This window comes from Alexandromys fortis, unplaced genomic scaffold (assembly GCF_014885135.2).
Source record: "Alexandromys fortis isolate MF-2015 unplaced genomic scaffold, M_Fortis_MF-2015_v1.1 scaffold_16, whole genome shotgun sequence".
In the NCBI taxonomy this organism is placed as follows: domain Eukaryota; kingdom Metazoa; phylum Chordata; class Mammalia; order Rodentia; family Cricetidae; genus Alexandromys; species Alexandromys fortis.
The window spans coordinates 7,449,359-7,465,767 of NW_026067893.1; the positions used below are offsets into that span (position 1 = coordinate 7,449,359).

General features: G+C 41.7%; 1 protein-coding gene across 5 annotated transcripts in view; it reads right to left on the minus strand.

The window, feature by feature from the left end:
- Positions 1–16,409, minus strand: part of Add3 (adducin 3) — a 95,853-nt gene that overhangs the window by 15,883 nt on the left and 63,561 nt on the right. For all 5 annotated transcript variants that reach the window (XM_050148202.1, XM_050148215.1, XM_050148226.1 and 2 more), the window contains 4 exons: positions 12,629–12,840; positions 5,573–5,711; positions 1,292–1,443; positions 385–465 (listed from right to left, as the gene is read on the minus strand). In XM_050148202.1, the coding sequence (XP_050004159.1) occupies positions 385–465; positions 1,292–1,443; positions 5,573–5,711; positions 12,629–12,823 (567 nt within the window). In that variant the 5' untranslated portion in view covers positions 12,824–12,840. The remainder of the gene's footprint in view (positions 1–384; positions 466–1,291; positions 1,444–5,572; positions 5,712–12,628; positions 12,841–16,409) is intronic.

Genomic DNA, 16,409 nt, shown 5'->3' on the forward strand with positions numbered 1-16,409 from the left:
GCCATGCAATCACAGAGAAAAGGGAATGCAGGGTAGAGGCCATCCTCACACCAACTAAACTGTTTAAATCGACCTGTGGACTATATTTTGACCTTTTTTGGAAATTTTTTTTGTATGTATACAAGTCAGACAGTATTTAAAATACAAGTAGGGCCAGGTGTGGTGGTATACACCTTTAATCCCACACTTGGCAGGCAGGGTTCTGTGAGTTTGAGGTCAACCAGGACTACCTAGTGAAACTGCTGTCTCAGAAAAGGAAAGTCAGGTAAGGTAATTCTAACTCAGTCTGTTAATGTTCTCAATCATCTGATTTTTCTTCGATTCTGAAATTTATATTAAAAACAAGGGTATCCAGAAAAAGTAACGGAGGAATGAGAACAATACCAGAGTAGAGGCTGTAGCTTCAGAAAAAGAGAGGCCTCTGGGAATGATGATAATGTGGTCTTGCTCCTTACTGATTCGCACCTGGAAGAAAGAAAACACAGGACTTACTCTGTGGCACCTGTACCACAGCATGAGCATGGCTACGATTAGGTTTCCAATGCACAGGGGTCGGGAGGGAAAGGCTCCTCCTGCGAAGGAGTCAGGGTAAGAGCTGATGTGGGGAAACCAAGAACGACTGGAAGAAACAAGCCTGGGGTGGCCTGCGGAGAAGCCGTCTACTGTTTCCATCACGGTAGCTCAGTGGTTTCTATTCCAACAGTGCCATTCATCCAAGTGTGGCAAAGTAAAAACAGATGGCAGCGGACAGGAAAAGTGCCTTCATTCATTTATTCATCCATTGGTCTATTAGTTTACGAAGTATAGGTTTCATTGCTCTCTTTCTCCTCCTCCTTCCTGCCTAGTGGTTGTTGTCGCGCCCTCCCCCTTCAGAAGCCTCTCTTTTACTCTCACGTCACTTCTGGCTCAGGCTTAGGAAACAAGGATCTAATGCTCTCTCACTTGTGGTTCCTGACTGCCAGTTCTTGTCTGTATGCAAATAAGGAAAAGTGTACTTAAAGATTACAAACACCAGGGAGGGACCCTTCCTGTCCTCCGCTTTCCCTGCCCCAAGGGCTTCTTAGTGCCATGGAGGCTCAGCTACAGACCCTGGAAAGAGATGCTCTGCACTTCTGGGGCAGGCTCTACAGCTGGACCGCGAGGGAACTCCACAGGTGAGAGGAAGGGAAGAGAAAGCTGGGGATTAGTTTCTTCCTTGGAGTTAAGGGTTACCTGATCATTAAGTCTGAAGATGAGAGATCACAGTTAGCATCTAGCTGGCATTTCAGAAAAAGGAACCAAAAGTACTCACTGAGATGTATGTATTTGCCAGGTGTGCCCATCCGAACAAGTCTGTGAGTCTGTACAGGCTGGCCAGTTTGCAACGAGTGAGTTTCTCTCCCTTCACATAGGAGGATGTATCTGCACCAGGAAGGTCATTAATAGGTGTGACCATGCCAAGACCTAAGTGGAAACAGTGCGAGAGATCTGAGTCAAACAATTCTTTAACCTGGCAATTGGGTCCCAGCAAGCAGCCCATGTGTTGTTGATTCCAGCTTTGCAAACAGCCTGAAATTTATCAGCGCACACAACAGTTTATTAGTTCAGCCTCCTTCCAGAGCAGGGTACTGAGAGCAAAAACAAGGGCTGTCATCTTCGCTGATGATGTGGTGAGGGTACTTCGCCTAGTTCCTGTGAGTCAGCAACTGCCAGTCATATCGCTGGGAGAAGATGGGCAGATGACCCCAAAGGTAAAAATGCTACTAAAGAAACACAGCTATTTCTTATCTTATAATGAAAAGATATCAATAAAAAGATTTCTAATATCTCTTTTGACATATTCAAATATAAGAACATCTAAAATGGAAAAAAAAAAATACAAGCAAATAGTTGCCTGGCTTTGGCCTTCCTCTAACTCCCAAGCCCAGCTGTTACAGCTGGCGTCGAGCTCACTGTTGACCTTCCGGGGCTCCCTCCTCCTCCCTAGAGTCTGTCCCCAGGCCCAGGATGCTGTGCTGACTCCTGCCTGGCTCCCTTTCCTCCTAGTCTAAGTTCTCTTCTCCCACCTTCCTCCAATGTGGTTCGTGCCCCGAGCTCAGGCTTCTGTTGCATCCTGCCTTACTTTATGTCTCCCTGTGAAAACATTTTATACTCTCTCTGGTATTATTTTGCGAGGTCATCTTCATCTCTGACCAGGTACCCCTCCTTCTCCGTTCTGCTATTTCTAATGGCCTGTGGCAGAGTAACATATGAACAGAATTGGGTTTTGCTCTTTTGACCCCTTCTTCCTGCCCAGCCTCCCCCCCGACCCCCTCAGAAGCCTCTTTTGACCCCTTCTTCCTGCCCAGCCCCCCCCAGACCCCCTCAGAAGCCTCTTTTGACCCCTTCTTCCTGCCCAGCCCCCCCTCTTTTCTACTCTCCTGTCACTTACAACTCAGTCTCAGAAGACAAAATCCAAAAGCGATTTTATTTTGTCTCACTTTTCTTCCTGTCTTCTCTTTATTTCTCTAGTGTTGACAACATTACCATTTAGACAAGCTCAATTATTAACCATCTTTACTCCTTTTTGTTATCTCCTCCCTCCCTCCCTTCTTTTTTTGGTTTCGAGACAGGGTGTCTCTGTGTAGCTTTGGATCCTGTCCTGGAACCTGCTCTGTAGACCAGGATGGCCTCGAACTCAAAGAGATCCGTTTGCCTCTGCCTTCCAAGTGCTGGGATTAAAGGTGTGCTCCACCAACACTCAGTTATTTTATTTTTCTTAGACGACAGGGCCTTACTATGTAACCTTGGCTGGCCTGGAACTTGCTATGTAGACCAGGCTAGCCTAAAACTCAAGAGAATTGCCTGCTTCAGCTTCCCAAGTGCTGGGAACAAATGATGTTCCACCACAGCCAGCTAAAATACTTTACTTTTAAATAAAATTTTATAGTCATCATGATTTTATTCTTTACTCTTTTTCTACTCCCAAAGTAACTTAGCTTGTTTTCACACAATCACAAAAAAATTTTCCAAACTGATCATTTCCACTTCCTGACTTCTAGACACTACCAGGTTACATATGGCTTTCCTGCTGCTTGGCATCTACAACCCCAAATGCATGTTCCTGATGTGGACCCTAGGATGCTCAGAGGGGAAGAGTCTCCTGCTGGTCTTTAGAACTTCTAAATTTCCCCTTTGGACTCCCACTCCACCTCTGCCGTCTTCTGAGAAGCCATGTGCAGAGGCTCCTTGGGTATCTCTTCTCTGTATCCACCTGCCAAGACTTTCTGCTGAGCTCTCACCTGTCACAGCTCAACAACTCAAAGCGAACATGCCAAAAGTTGTACGTCTTTCATTTTTCAAGCAAAACTGGATCCTAAACTCCGGCCCTTCCTACTTTTCTTATTAACCCTATAAAATCTTCAGGTCCATTTTTGCTCAGAGAATCTAGTGGGGCTTTGAAAATCACTCTCCAGTTTAAAAATGTCTTCCCACAAGTGGGAACAAGATTCGAACGTTCAAGCTTGGCGATGACAACTGACGCCCAGCCATCCTACCGCCACATTTAAATAACACTGCCTGCCTGCGCTGTCATCTCATTCTGTTCTATTTGTCTCCTAAGAGAACAAGCAGGCTATGATTTTTTTTTACTGCTCACTTTAGAGCTCAAACTTATCTGTTTCTCTCTCTCTCTCTCTCTCTCTCTCTCTCTCTCTCTCTCTCTCTCTCCCACTCGGCACGTTTACCAGGTTCCAGGGCTTGGATATTTTCTTTCCATCTTAAGACATACCATACACCTTACTCTTCAAGCATCAGTTTAAATGTGACCTCCTCTAAGAGGTTGTCTCTGATGACCTTATCTTCGTATGAGCCAGACGCTGCCAGCACATAATCACACTGTAATTCTCTGCCTGGCACTCTCTACAGTCTGATCATCTTTGTATAGTGGATTTTCACACTCCAAGAGAAAAAGAATCTTGCTAGTGTAGTCCTTGTCCCTAAAACAGTGCTTGGTACAAATGTCCACTGTTACAGAGTGCTTAAAAATAGCTCGAGCTGTGCATTTCTGTGTCTGCTGGAAGACTGCTTCTCAGAAGCCACTAGGTGACTCACATGCTCCTCCCCAGCACGTCAGGCCTGCCACTAAGCTCCCTTTGGTTCTCAGCTCTGTTCTCCCTGTTTTCCTCCATCATATATCCGCAACGACATATCTAATCCAGGTATTTACATTTCTCATTGAGATTCCTTCACGGTCTTTAAATGATCTGACTTCAGTTTCTTTTCCTTCCCCGGCACTCACTCAGACCATCAGCTAGAATTCTTTCTTCACATGGGTTTGCACTTTCTGGGCTGGCAGCTGTCTTGGGTCTGACAGTGAAGGGTCTTTTCACTCTGACTCATTTCCTTTCCCTAGACTGCAATCCCAGGACCCAGGCCTGAGGCAGTGGTGCATCTTGTTCTACAAACACCCCTGCCTGGCACTCTCCTACTATCATGCCTCAAGTGTTTGGGAAATACCTAAATCAAAAAATCCTTAGAGCCCTCTATTGATGAAAGAAAGAGAAAACAGGGCACAGATAAAAGAAAGAGCAAATGAAGGCCCCAACTCCAGTCTTCCATGAAGCAATGCTCACTAGCTCTCTGTGGCCTGCACATCTGCCCTTCACTGCGGCAATTCTGAACACAATCACAGACCAGAGTATTCAGCCAATGGGTCGTAGTCCTCGAGGGAGTTCAGGGACACAAAATGCAGCTCTTACTGATGAGCTACGGAATGAAGAAACACCCACTGCTTTACACAAAGCTCTCTCTAACTGATCTTTCTGTCAAGGTTTCCTTCAGTCTTCTTAAGGCAATAATCAACTCCAACTCTCAGCTCATAGCATGAGGACACAGGGAAGAGTAACACATGATTTCTTGTTAATGGCTCTTTAACTTTTCCCTCTACAGTTACTGTTATGTTTGAATCTGAAATGTCCACTACAGGATTATGTGTTGAACGCCTGGTCCCCAGTTTGTGCCCTGTTGTGAACACTGTCCAGCCTTTGGCAGGGGGCTGGCTGGTGAGAAGCAGACCACCACGGACAGGTCCACTCTGCTCTCTCTGCTCCCAGTGCTGTGAACAGCTGCTCTGCCTCAGGCTCCCATCTCAGTCAGAGCTGTTTCGCCTTTCCTGCCATGGGGGACAGAAACTGCTCTGACACTGTGAGCCAAATAAAGCAATATAACCACTCCAGTGGTCCCCAGGGCTATTCCAACACATCCATCTGGGGTAGGGTATGTCTTATAATATGCTGCTGCTCTAAGTGTCAGATGTTATTAACGTTTAGAAGGTATTGGTGCTTGAACCTATGGCCTTGTGCCTGTGCACTGACCACTGAACCACATCCTTAGACCTCCCCCCCCTACTTTTGAGGGTCCTCATGAATTTACCTTGTCTTTGATATTATGTCCTTGATATTATGACTCTTTGCTTCCCCTCCAGAGGAGTCACTGTAGGCTTGTGCCACCAGAACTAGCTCTATGCTATACACTTAAGGGCTGAATCTGAACAGAATAAGTAGCTGGACAGTAGTGTTCCACAGCAGAGAAAACAAAATCACAGTTGACATACTCAGGGAAGGAGAAGAAAAGCCCGAGAAAGAGTTGGTCATGATGTAATCAGCAATCTGCTGTAAGGCTAGTAAACCAGTTGGGTTGTGGCCTTTCTTCATCTGTTCTTGGATGAGGCATTCCAGGTCTTCCCGAAAGGCCTGTAATACACAAAACAACCATCTGAGCACAGACATCTCACATGGAACTTGTTGTTTACATGTATAAACACTTTCTCCCAAACCTCTTCTGAGGGTTTTTTCCTATGCAATGGAAAATCAAATATGAAACAAAAAATAATAAGACACTAGAAAGAGCAAGAAGCTCTTAAGGAAGAAAAATATTGGACATTCTTAAGCTCAGACATGCCTGAACAAGTTGAGTCACCTTGAGCTACAACTCAGCCCAGGAAGAGGGTCGTCCTTCCTGCTGTATCACAGGGGACACACCAGGATCTGGGTTATAGGCAAACCCACAGCAGCTCCCGCTTTTTAGGGGAAACGATTTTCCCGCTCTCTCAGCAGTGGCGGGCAGAGTGCACAGAGGAGATGTGTGAAAGACCTACTCTCAGCCACACAGGCACATGTACTTAATGGATACCGTCTGGATGGTAGACGGTTTGAAGTTCTTGGGATGATTCAGGGAAAATACAAAAGCCAAAAGGAAGAAGCTATGCTTTCTGATAAAAAAGCAAGTGGATATTTGCATTATTAATTAAAAAAACTGCTAAAAATGACCAGATTAGAATCCTGAGGCCATGAAACAGCTTATATTTATATTATAATCCTGAGTCCATGAAAACATTTTTTCCATTATAGATTTAAAGCTTGTTAAATATAAATAATCAGTACAATTATAAAAATTGTAAAAACACAGTCTGGTAGTGGTAGTGCACACCTTTAATCATAGCACTCAGGAGGTAGAAGCAGGCAGGTCTCTGGGAGTTCGAGGCCAACCTGGTCTACAGAGTGAGTTCCAGTATAGGCTCCAAAGCCACAGAGAAACCCTGTCTCAAAAAAACTAAAAAGTAAAAACACATAATTGCATTTAAATATATGACTGAAACCAGATCAATTATCCTATAAAAATCCTCTAAGACATATTACATTTATTAGAAAACTATTTCCAAGACCCTGTGGATAAAATATATGAGCTGTGTGTAAGACGAATTGATACCCTTATAAAGATGAGTAAAGTAAGTATTTTACCACGCTGGCGGCAAGGAAAAGCAGCTCCAGACAGCCTCATTCATCTTTATACACTATAGAAAAAACCTGGACACATGGCCAATCTGCTCTTGTAAAATTGTATCTTCCCTTTAAAATAAAACCATTTAAACATTCCTCAGCTTAAAGCAGCTATAATTAATATTCTTTGATTCAGTTAAAAAATAGTACCTACGATATATATCACTCATTCTATATATCAGCTGTGAGAAGGGACACAGTCGATTTTATTTAGTGTCCTTGGTCTCATATTCTCCCAGGAAGCCTTTAAGGTAGCTTCCAATAGATTAAAATGAACAAAAATAAAACAATGTAAACATAGGCAAGGAAAGTCAACCTGATGAGAAAAATAAGCCCAGGGAGGATGGTAAGAACCAGGAATGAGGTTATGGTACTACGTGCACACCGTAAAGTTGCTACATTTGCTACAACTGGATTAAAATTTATCTAATCCTCCAACGAACACACAAGTCAGGAAAACCTGCTCAGTATACTGATTATATATATACATATATATATATATATTAACTTCAAGATTAAAGAGCAACTTGCTGCTCAAGAAGTTACACATATTTGTTAAACTGATACAAATCTCTGCAGAGATGGTACAGCTTCACAAGGTTTTCCAAAGTCACACAGGTATTAAATGGCAGGGTAAGGACACAGACAAAGGCTTTTGTTGGTAAAAATGTTCTCATTTTGGTGGTGGTGCATAACTTTAATCCCAGTACTTGGGAGGCAGAGGCAGACAGATCTCTGAGTTCAAGGCCAGCCTGGTCTTACAAAGCAAGTTTCAGGATAGCCAAGGCTACATAGAGAAACCCAGCTTTGAAAAAACAAAACAAAATAAAATAATAACAACAATAATAATAATAAAATAATAAANTTAGAAGATATTTTAAAAGCTATTTCTCTACCAGGAAAAGTTTTACCAAAAAAAAATTAACATTGGCCCTTTCTGGCTTGAAAAGATACATAGCAAATAAAAATGTAGAGCTCAATAAAATAATAAAAAATGAAATAAAAAGGTTCTCACTTCCGTAGAACCCATAACATAATAAGCACCACCCTAAAGTTTTGAATTATTTGTGGTGCCATGGGAAGCTATAAAAGCCCTTCTGAAGTCAAGGATGAGTGTGCCCTTTAAAACCAAATGGCTTCTCTGTATTATAAAGAAAGCTATTTTTAATGTAAATAAACATAGACTAACCTTTTCATATAGTTGACAATACATCAATATAATTTTTTTACAGCTAAAGATTTAAGTTTTGGTCACATACATTCACAATTCAGTTTCTGTTTCCTGTGTTTTTGGAAGGTTACTCAGATAACCACTTAGATCATAAAACAGCAGTAACTATGAATTACTACTGATAAAAAACTGTTTCGGTTCATTTTAGAAAACTCACTAAATTTACTCAACTTTCAAACATTCAAAGAGCCAGGCAAGGTGATAGTGATATACACTTTAAAAAAGCACTTAAAAGGCTGAGGCAGGAGGATGTTGAGTTTGAGAACAACCTGGGGTACAAACTGAATTCCAGGCCAGCCAGTGTGAGCAACATAATAAGGCCCTATATTACAATAAAGAAACGAATAAAGGTACTTAGTCTTTAAGATGAATCATTAACCACATTCTTACAACAATCAAATGTCAATAAAGTAATTATTTGTAGTTGGTTTACATGAACACATGAAAAACTCCTAAAGTATGCAATGACTTGCCCTAGGCTGCATAGCTAATAAGTAAAGGCAATAAAAATCGAAAGCTCAAGTTTTCGCTTGGGCAGAGGCTCTTCCTTAACCTTACCATAGCTGGCCTGGAGTACACCAAATATAAGGCAGCAAGCGTGCTGTGAGCAGAAATGCTGAGTGAGCCGCTCGCTGCATGGAGCATTTGGTTGGATGTGGATAAAGCAAATGAGGTTATTTAGTGGACTTTAGCAATCCTGGAGTACTGGGCTAAGTGTCTGCCCTGGTGCAGCAAGAACTCATCAGAGCACAGTGAGACACGAGGTTATAAATAGGTAAGGTTACACCCTGGCTTCTAACGGGGGACAGCCAACTATTACATCTACAGCAACACATATACAAAACAGTTACGTAAGTTTACATACAAACCACAGCATAAACGGTATCTTCTTCCTCGGAAGACCATTAACAAAGGAGGAACTGGAGATTGTGATATTCTATAAACAGTACAATTAAGTCAGAGTGACAGAATCTTTTAAGAACTTCAAAGACCAGATTATCAGCAAGACATCATGACTATAATTGTCAAAGGATTGCCACAAGAGTGCCATATGCTTTAACTTAGCAATTTATGCATACAATTTCTATAAAACTATCGTGTGACATTTTGATTTCATTTTGACAATGAAGCTTGCTTTGAGTCAGAGGGGGGAGGCAGGACTCAGAGAGGATCTCAGTCCTTTAGGATGGAGGAATGAAAAAAGAGGAAGTCATTGGTGGCTTCTCAGCTTCTCTGATCATCAGGGTCTTACCCCACTATCTGACTCCCGATTTTTGACTGAGAGAATAATTAGATACATGCCTCACAAAACACACGGCCACAGTGTACTAGGCACCCTATTACATACCTTAGCTGCTTCATTTTGTTTTCACAGCAAATGCGTAATTTCCTTATTTACCAGTGAGGAAACTGAAGTGCAAGCTAAGTGAGTTTCCTAATAAATAATGGATGAGCTAAGATTTGAACACCAATTCAAAACAACACTGTACACAAACGCATTATGTATTACATTTAAAAACAGGTTTAAACTGGAAGTAATGAGAAAATATGTTGGCTCTTTGGGACTTCAGGAGTTGCACAATCAAGTGCCGTATAACTTTCCTGGTTTTATCTGCCTGCCCTTATAACATAAGGCCCTGGTCCCTTCACAACGTGCATTTCTGTGTGCTTACTCATTGTACTGTGTCAGATGCAAGGACCTGCATCCACTGCTCCTCTTCCTAAGGAATTCTTGCCCTTGATCTAACACTTGTCTTAAACGCAGCCTTCTTCTTGGAGTTCCTTCTAAACCTCCTAGCTAGGAGGACTCTCAGAATTTCATCTCCTCATGGCCCATTCTCAACTCTCTACAGTTCCTTCCACCATGTCCCAGCCTGTCTTACACCTGTGCTGCCCAGCTTTCCTCCTATGCTACCACACATGAGTGCACACGGTTAGGACACTGGGCCTTGCATTTTCTAGAAGCACTGCGTCTAGTTTATCTCAGTTACCAGTTTGTTTTCCCCATTTTCCTAGGTAAAAGTGAAGAACCTTGATTTGAGTAAAAGAAGGCAGAGATTTACCCCATGGGTTATTACTTAGAACACAGTCTTGTCAGTCTGTCCCTTGAATGGAGGGTTGGTTCCTGTGTAATAGCTGTATAAAACTGTCCATCGTCTACTAGGATAAGTGACTTTTTTAAAAACAAGATTCCAACTTCATTAGATGTTTAACATTTTCAAGAAGTCATTTAATGTTGGAACTTAAAGTCCTACTTGAAAACTTAGTTTGCCTCTAAAGTATGACACTTTGAACAGCTCTCTCATCAAATACAAGTCTAAAATAATACTCTATACAATGCTTGGATTAAAATGCTAAAGTTAGGAAGTTAAGCTTATCTGAATCTTGAATCCTTTTATTTTCTTTCATTGTTGAAAAAGACCATAAATTAAATTTCATAAAATATAGACCAAAAAAGGCTAGAAACAAAAGCTAAAGAGGCTAGAAAGAAAGCTCAGTTGGTAGAGTGCCTGCCATGCCAATATGAAGACCTGAGTTTAATCCCAATACTTATATAAAAAATCAGGGCATGCCAAGGGTGCTACAGTGGCAAGACTGGTTAGGAGAGTAACCAAGCACTTTCCATTTGTATGTAAGGCCTGCGCCACGAAGGAAATACATGTCTGATTCTGTAAACCTGACTAAGCATCCATGAAACTCATAGTCCCAAGGATGAACCTAACTATTTGCTAAATGAACATAATATCAAACTATGCTATAAATGTGTTTCTCTCTACCTATAGATTAATACAGCTCTCAGTCCTCATTGGAGAAATTTCTTTGTGCGGTAGATGGCTGTTAATGCAGAAACTCACAGCGGTTGAAGCACAGAGAATCAATGTCATAGCAGGACATCTTTATCACACCTCCTGCCCTAAGGCACAGACAACACCAGGAGGAGGAGGGAGCCAGAGGCTGGAGAGGATTGGGGGAAACGGTGTCTTCTGGACTCACAGTAGCTGTGGGTGTCTGCACGAGTGCTCCAGTGTGGAGGGAAAGGGGCTTACAAGCTCCCATCATAAGCCGAGTAGCAACTGACAGTTCAGGGCTCCTCCAGGAGAGAAGAGACTGCTCCAGTGCATGGGCCCCATACTGAAGTGTATACGGCAGCAAAACTGTCACATATCCATGGCAGGAAGTTGGAAAGGAGTAGAGAACAGGAAGAGCTCGAGTGAGGCGTGCAGGATAATCATGATGAAAATGTTGTGGGTCCATGTGAAATCACTTTAAGTGGGGAGACAAAGGACACACTATACCTGTTCTTTCCCGTTATTTAAGTTCTCCAGGTAGAAATAAAATGAATGCTTTTAACTTCAGTTAAAAGTGGAAATACATAGTATAAAAGTGAAATATTCTCAAAGTTATGCTGTCTTTAATGGAGAAATACCAGAAAACAAAAAATCTGGCAAAGAAATAAGTTCTTTTTCTGCTTAAATTTTCATTGACTGGTTGGTTCTCTGGGACACTGACACTAAAAAAAAGTCAGTATTTTACAATCCGGAACAAAATTTGATCTTGAGTTCACAGTCTAAGTTACAATATTCAATTGGATAGTTAGCAGGTTCTTTAGGCTTGAGTACAGTAAGGCACTGAACAAGAGCTCCACCATCATCATCGCTCCGGCTACTCTCTGCTCCGTTTGAAAGGGTTCTTTTCAAGCAGCACAATAGTTAGAAAATCCGTCAAAGCTTGCACTGCTTTGTAACTGTCTTTCGGTGCTTCCATCAAGGCCACTAGTACAGGAAAATTACTCAGAACGAAATTCCCCTTTGGCTTTGGATTCTACTCCTGTGATTAAATTCACAAGGGCACATAACAAAATGACTTACCAGGCCACATCAGGTAGCTGGATGGCCTGTGCTTATTTTAGCAGCTTGGAACCTAATATACTCCTAACCTAGATACCTTGTGCCTATGGGTGCTAACTCTGCCTGAATTAGCACTCGACCTTCATTATGCATAAACTTATAAATCCATTTTTGTTTCTTAAATCAAGCAATTCTACCACTTTCCTTCATTTTATGTGATCTGTGCAATTCCACTAAAGCAGTGGAAGAAATTGAACGAATCACTTCAAGATGATGTAAGTCAACTGCTGTGTTGACAAAATTTTCTGCTTAAGCTAGTTATAATACATTTATAGCCTAGTTAATGTGGAGTGTGTTCACATATTAACAGTAGGCTCCCAAAGCGAAGAACTTCTCAAAATCCTCAAGTTTTTCCATTCTGCTATGAATGTGAAGGTAAGGTGTCCAAAGGAACACGAAGTCACGCACATGAAATACCTAGCTTGTTCCCGTGACTTGAGTGTACTCGCCTCTCTGCTTAGATAATGTCTTAGTTGGGTATACCTGAGTATTCGGTAGAACCACCTGTCCTTCTTTAGAAGCAATTACACCCAGAAACACACAGTGCACACACGTTTATAAATGAGTCCATTCTTTCTTCAAGCAGAAGCTCACTCTTTCTCTGCCCCTTCTTTCATCTAAGGGAGTCTAAGCTATCATCACATTATACACGGGCTCAAGAGGAAGAAAGCCTTAGGATTATTTCAACTCACAGGACTCTGCAGGATCTGAGTAACTCGCTTCCTCTGCTCCATCATATTGAAATCTTGTCGTAGATCAGGAGACATGTTCCTCTCTCGAAGGTATTCTGGATCACTTTCATTGATTCGGTCAAAATACCTCTCTTTGTGAGGCATGCTGGGAAGGGGAGGAGTAGTGATCACAGCTTGGCTGGAGTCTGAACTCATGTTTCAAGTCTTGTTCTCTACGTAATAAACACAAAGATAGGAGGACATTTATTACGACACCTTATTAGCACTTTAGAGGAGCCAAGAAGGACTTTAAAATGTTTGGAATGCTTAAATGCTTCAAGTAGCTTCAGTGGTGAAGCTTAACCATTACAACTAAACTGAATCAGAATAAAAGCACATGGATCCTGTTAACAGTAGCTGGGATATATATATATACACACACACATACACATACATATACACATATATCCGAAAACACTTCTCATGGTGCCTTCAGGAGCTGTGGGACATCAAATGTGGTTACGTAACAGTTTCCCTAAGCCACACACAGTTAAAATATGAAGCCCCTGGGACATTAAATGAAATGCAGCATTAGAAGGAACAGGCATTTAGTTGCTAGTGTTCAGATCTTAGCACCAGTTGGGAGACACACCAAAAACTACAGCAGGGGAAATACTAACTCAAGTGTGCTCTTGACAGAAACCTGCTCTGCAGTCAGAGCAGCTTACCGCTCTCTAGATCTCGCACACAGCTGAATGCTGATGAAATGGTCTAGGAATTTCAGCTGATCACTAGCCTCAAAAAGTTTAGAATAAATTCTGTTGGGCAGTGGTGGCACACACCTTTAATCCCAGCACTTGAGAGGCAGGACAGGCGGGTCTCTGTGAGTTCAAGGCCACCTTGGTTTACAAGGGGAGCTTCCGGACAGTTAGGAATATTACACAGAGAAACCCTGTCTCAAAAAAAAAAAAAAAAAAAAAAAAAAAACCAAAATTAAAACAAGTTCTGAAAGTTTCCATTTATATGCTCTTTCTAACCAAAAAAGTAGCCTAGTACAGAGAACTGAACTACGGATAAAGAGACTTTCTTACATCAGCCACAGGGCCAAGGAATGCACACGGGATACTCACTACTTCTAAGTTTATGTGACTACATCACTTTCACAGTACAGATGAAGAAATGAAGTAGAAAAGCTACCAAGTGATTGATGGGAATTTGTGGCAAGGTCTGTTGAAGCCTGCAGTCCTTGACCCTAATCAACAAGCTTGGCAGGTAGGTTCTTTTCTTTTTCAATGTCAGTTCATTATCAGGGTTGGAATATTACACAGAGAAACCCTGTCTCAAAAAAAAAAAAAAAAAAACAAATTAAAACACTTGCTCTCAACATGTAGTATTTACAGATGGTTGATGGGGAAAAGATTTTTTCCTTCCGTGAGCATGATGACAGAGACCAGCGGATTGGTAACTCTGGTGGCCTCTCATGTGTTTAGTTTCTTGTTACTGAGTTCCCTAGTATCAGAGAAATTTTAAAAAATGAGATCCAGGAAACCATCCAGAATGTTGGCAGCTCATGATAAATGAGGGGTTTATAAGGAAAGAAATCACTGGAGATTTGGGGTTTAGAGAAAGATTTATCACTCAGTTTCTAGCAATACTTCAAATCTTTGGCTCACTACCCCAGGTACTAAGGATCAACTCCCACATACTTCATGAACTTAAGTCTACTTAATTATTTGTGCAGGATTAAGTTTCAAAAATCAAAACTCCTTGCTTTTGACATTTTCTTCAGTTATGTGTGAAGTCAAATTCACTCTTAAGTATCACTGCATGATTACTGCAGTACCCATACTCAGTAAAGACTCACCCTTAAGTACTACTGCAGTACCCATACTCAGCAAAGACTCACTCTTAAGTATTACTGCAGTACCCATACTCAGTAAAGACTCACCCTTAAGTATTACTGCAGTACCCATACTCAGCAAAGACTCACCCTTAAGTACTACTGCAATAAGTATTACTGCAGTACCCACTATACTCAGCACAAAATTTTTCCAGGAAAACTTTCATCATCTTTAATCACAAATGTTGGTAACAATTTTTTGTTTACTTATTTTACACATCAAGCAGTTTCTCCTCCATCTTCTTCTTCTGTTCCATCCCTCTACCTCCTTTCTATACCACCCCCATCCTCCTCCTCCATCTCCATTCAGAAGGGGTAAGGCCTTGCATGGGAGTCAATAAAGCAAGGCATATCAAGTTGAGGCAGGACCAAGCTCCTCCCCTTGCATCAAGGTTAAACAAAGTATCCCACCTTAGGGAATAGGTTGCAAGGAGTCAGCTCAGGAGGCAGGGACAGGTCCTGGTCTGACTGCTAGGGGCCCCACAAAAGACCAAGTTACACAACTGTCACCCATATGCAGAGGGCCTAGGTCAGTCCCATGTTGACTCCCTAGTTTCACAGCGGTCAATAAGACAAAACTTATTGAATGGCTACAGAATGGGAAAAGAACTTTACCAAGCCCACATTTGACAGAGGACTGATATCCAAAATATATAAAGAACTCAAGAATTCAGACATCAAAGTACCAAATAATCCCACTGAAAAGTGGGGTACAGATTTAGACTGAGAATTCTTAACAGAAGAATCTCGAACGGCCAAGATACACTTAAAGAACTGTTCAACATCTTTGGCTATCAGGAAAATGCAAAACAACTCTGAGATACCATCTTACACCTGTCAGAATGACTAAGATAATTTTTAAATTAATATTAAAAATACAGTGATAGGCAAAACTTCCCCAAATTCTCATTTTATATATTTCTTTTTCTTTTTCTTTGTTTTTCGAGACAGAGTTTCTCTATGTAGCTCTGGCTGTCCTAGAACTAGCTCTGTAGATCAGGCTGGTCTCAAACTCACAGAGATCTACCTGCCTCTGCCTCCCTAGTGCCGGGATTAAAGGTGAGCGCCACTATCCCCACCACCACCTAGCTCACATCTATTTCTTAAGTTAAAAATTTTTTTGGTTGTTTTCTTTGTGATGATTTGCTTTGTTTTTTTGGGGGGAGGGGCATGAACTTTCAATCCTCTTGTCTCCATCTCCCAAATCCTGGTATTGTAAGTATACTGAAAAAAATTCCAGCTCTATATAATCTGAAGGAATAAATCTTACAAGGCACATTATTAAAAAACAAGTTGGCCTTATAAAAGAAACTTTTACCCCAAATCTAGAGAACTGAGTTGTGAGCACCCACTGTACTTGTGAGTTTCATTCCTAAGCTGGCTACTGTGGTCAGTGGATAGAGGACGGGGGCTGGACAGTGGGGAAACTGAGACAGCATGCATTACTTCAAGAAGTAGAAAAGGGGCGGAGAAATGGTTCAGCAGGTGAGAACACGTCCAACATGTCTTTTTTGTTGTTGTTGTTGTTTGTTTTTTTGTTTGTTTGTTTGTTTTATGAGACAGAGTTTTTCTGTAGTGATGTGGGAGTGTCATATATCAATCTGTTGATTTCATTGGTTAAGTTATAATAAACCAGCTGCTTGGCCTCATGGCTTGGAACATAGATGGGAGGAGTAAACAGAATAGAATTCTGGGCGGAAGAGGAAGTGAGGTCAGACTCTGCTCTGCTCCCGGAGAGACTCTGCTCTCCGGATCACAGACGCCATGCTCAGCTCTCCCAGGTAGACGTGATAGCTCTGCTCTCTGAGGCACACGCGATGAAGATGGATGTAGGCTAGAATCTTCCCGGTAAGCGCACCTTGGGGTGCTTACACACATTATTAGAAATGGGCTAGTCCAGGT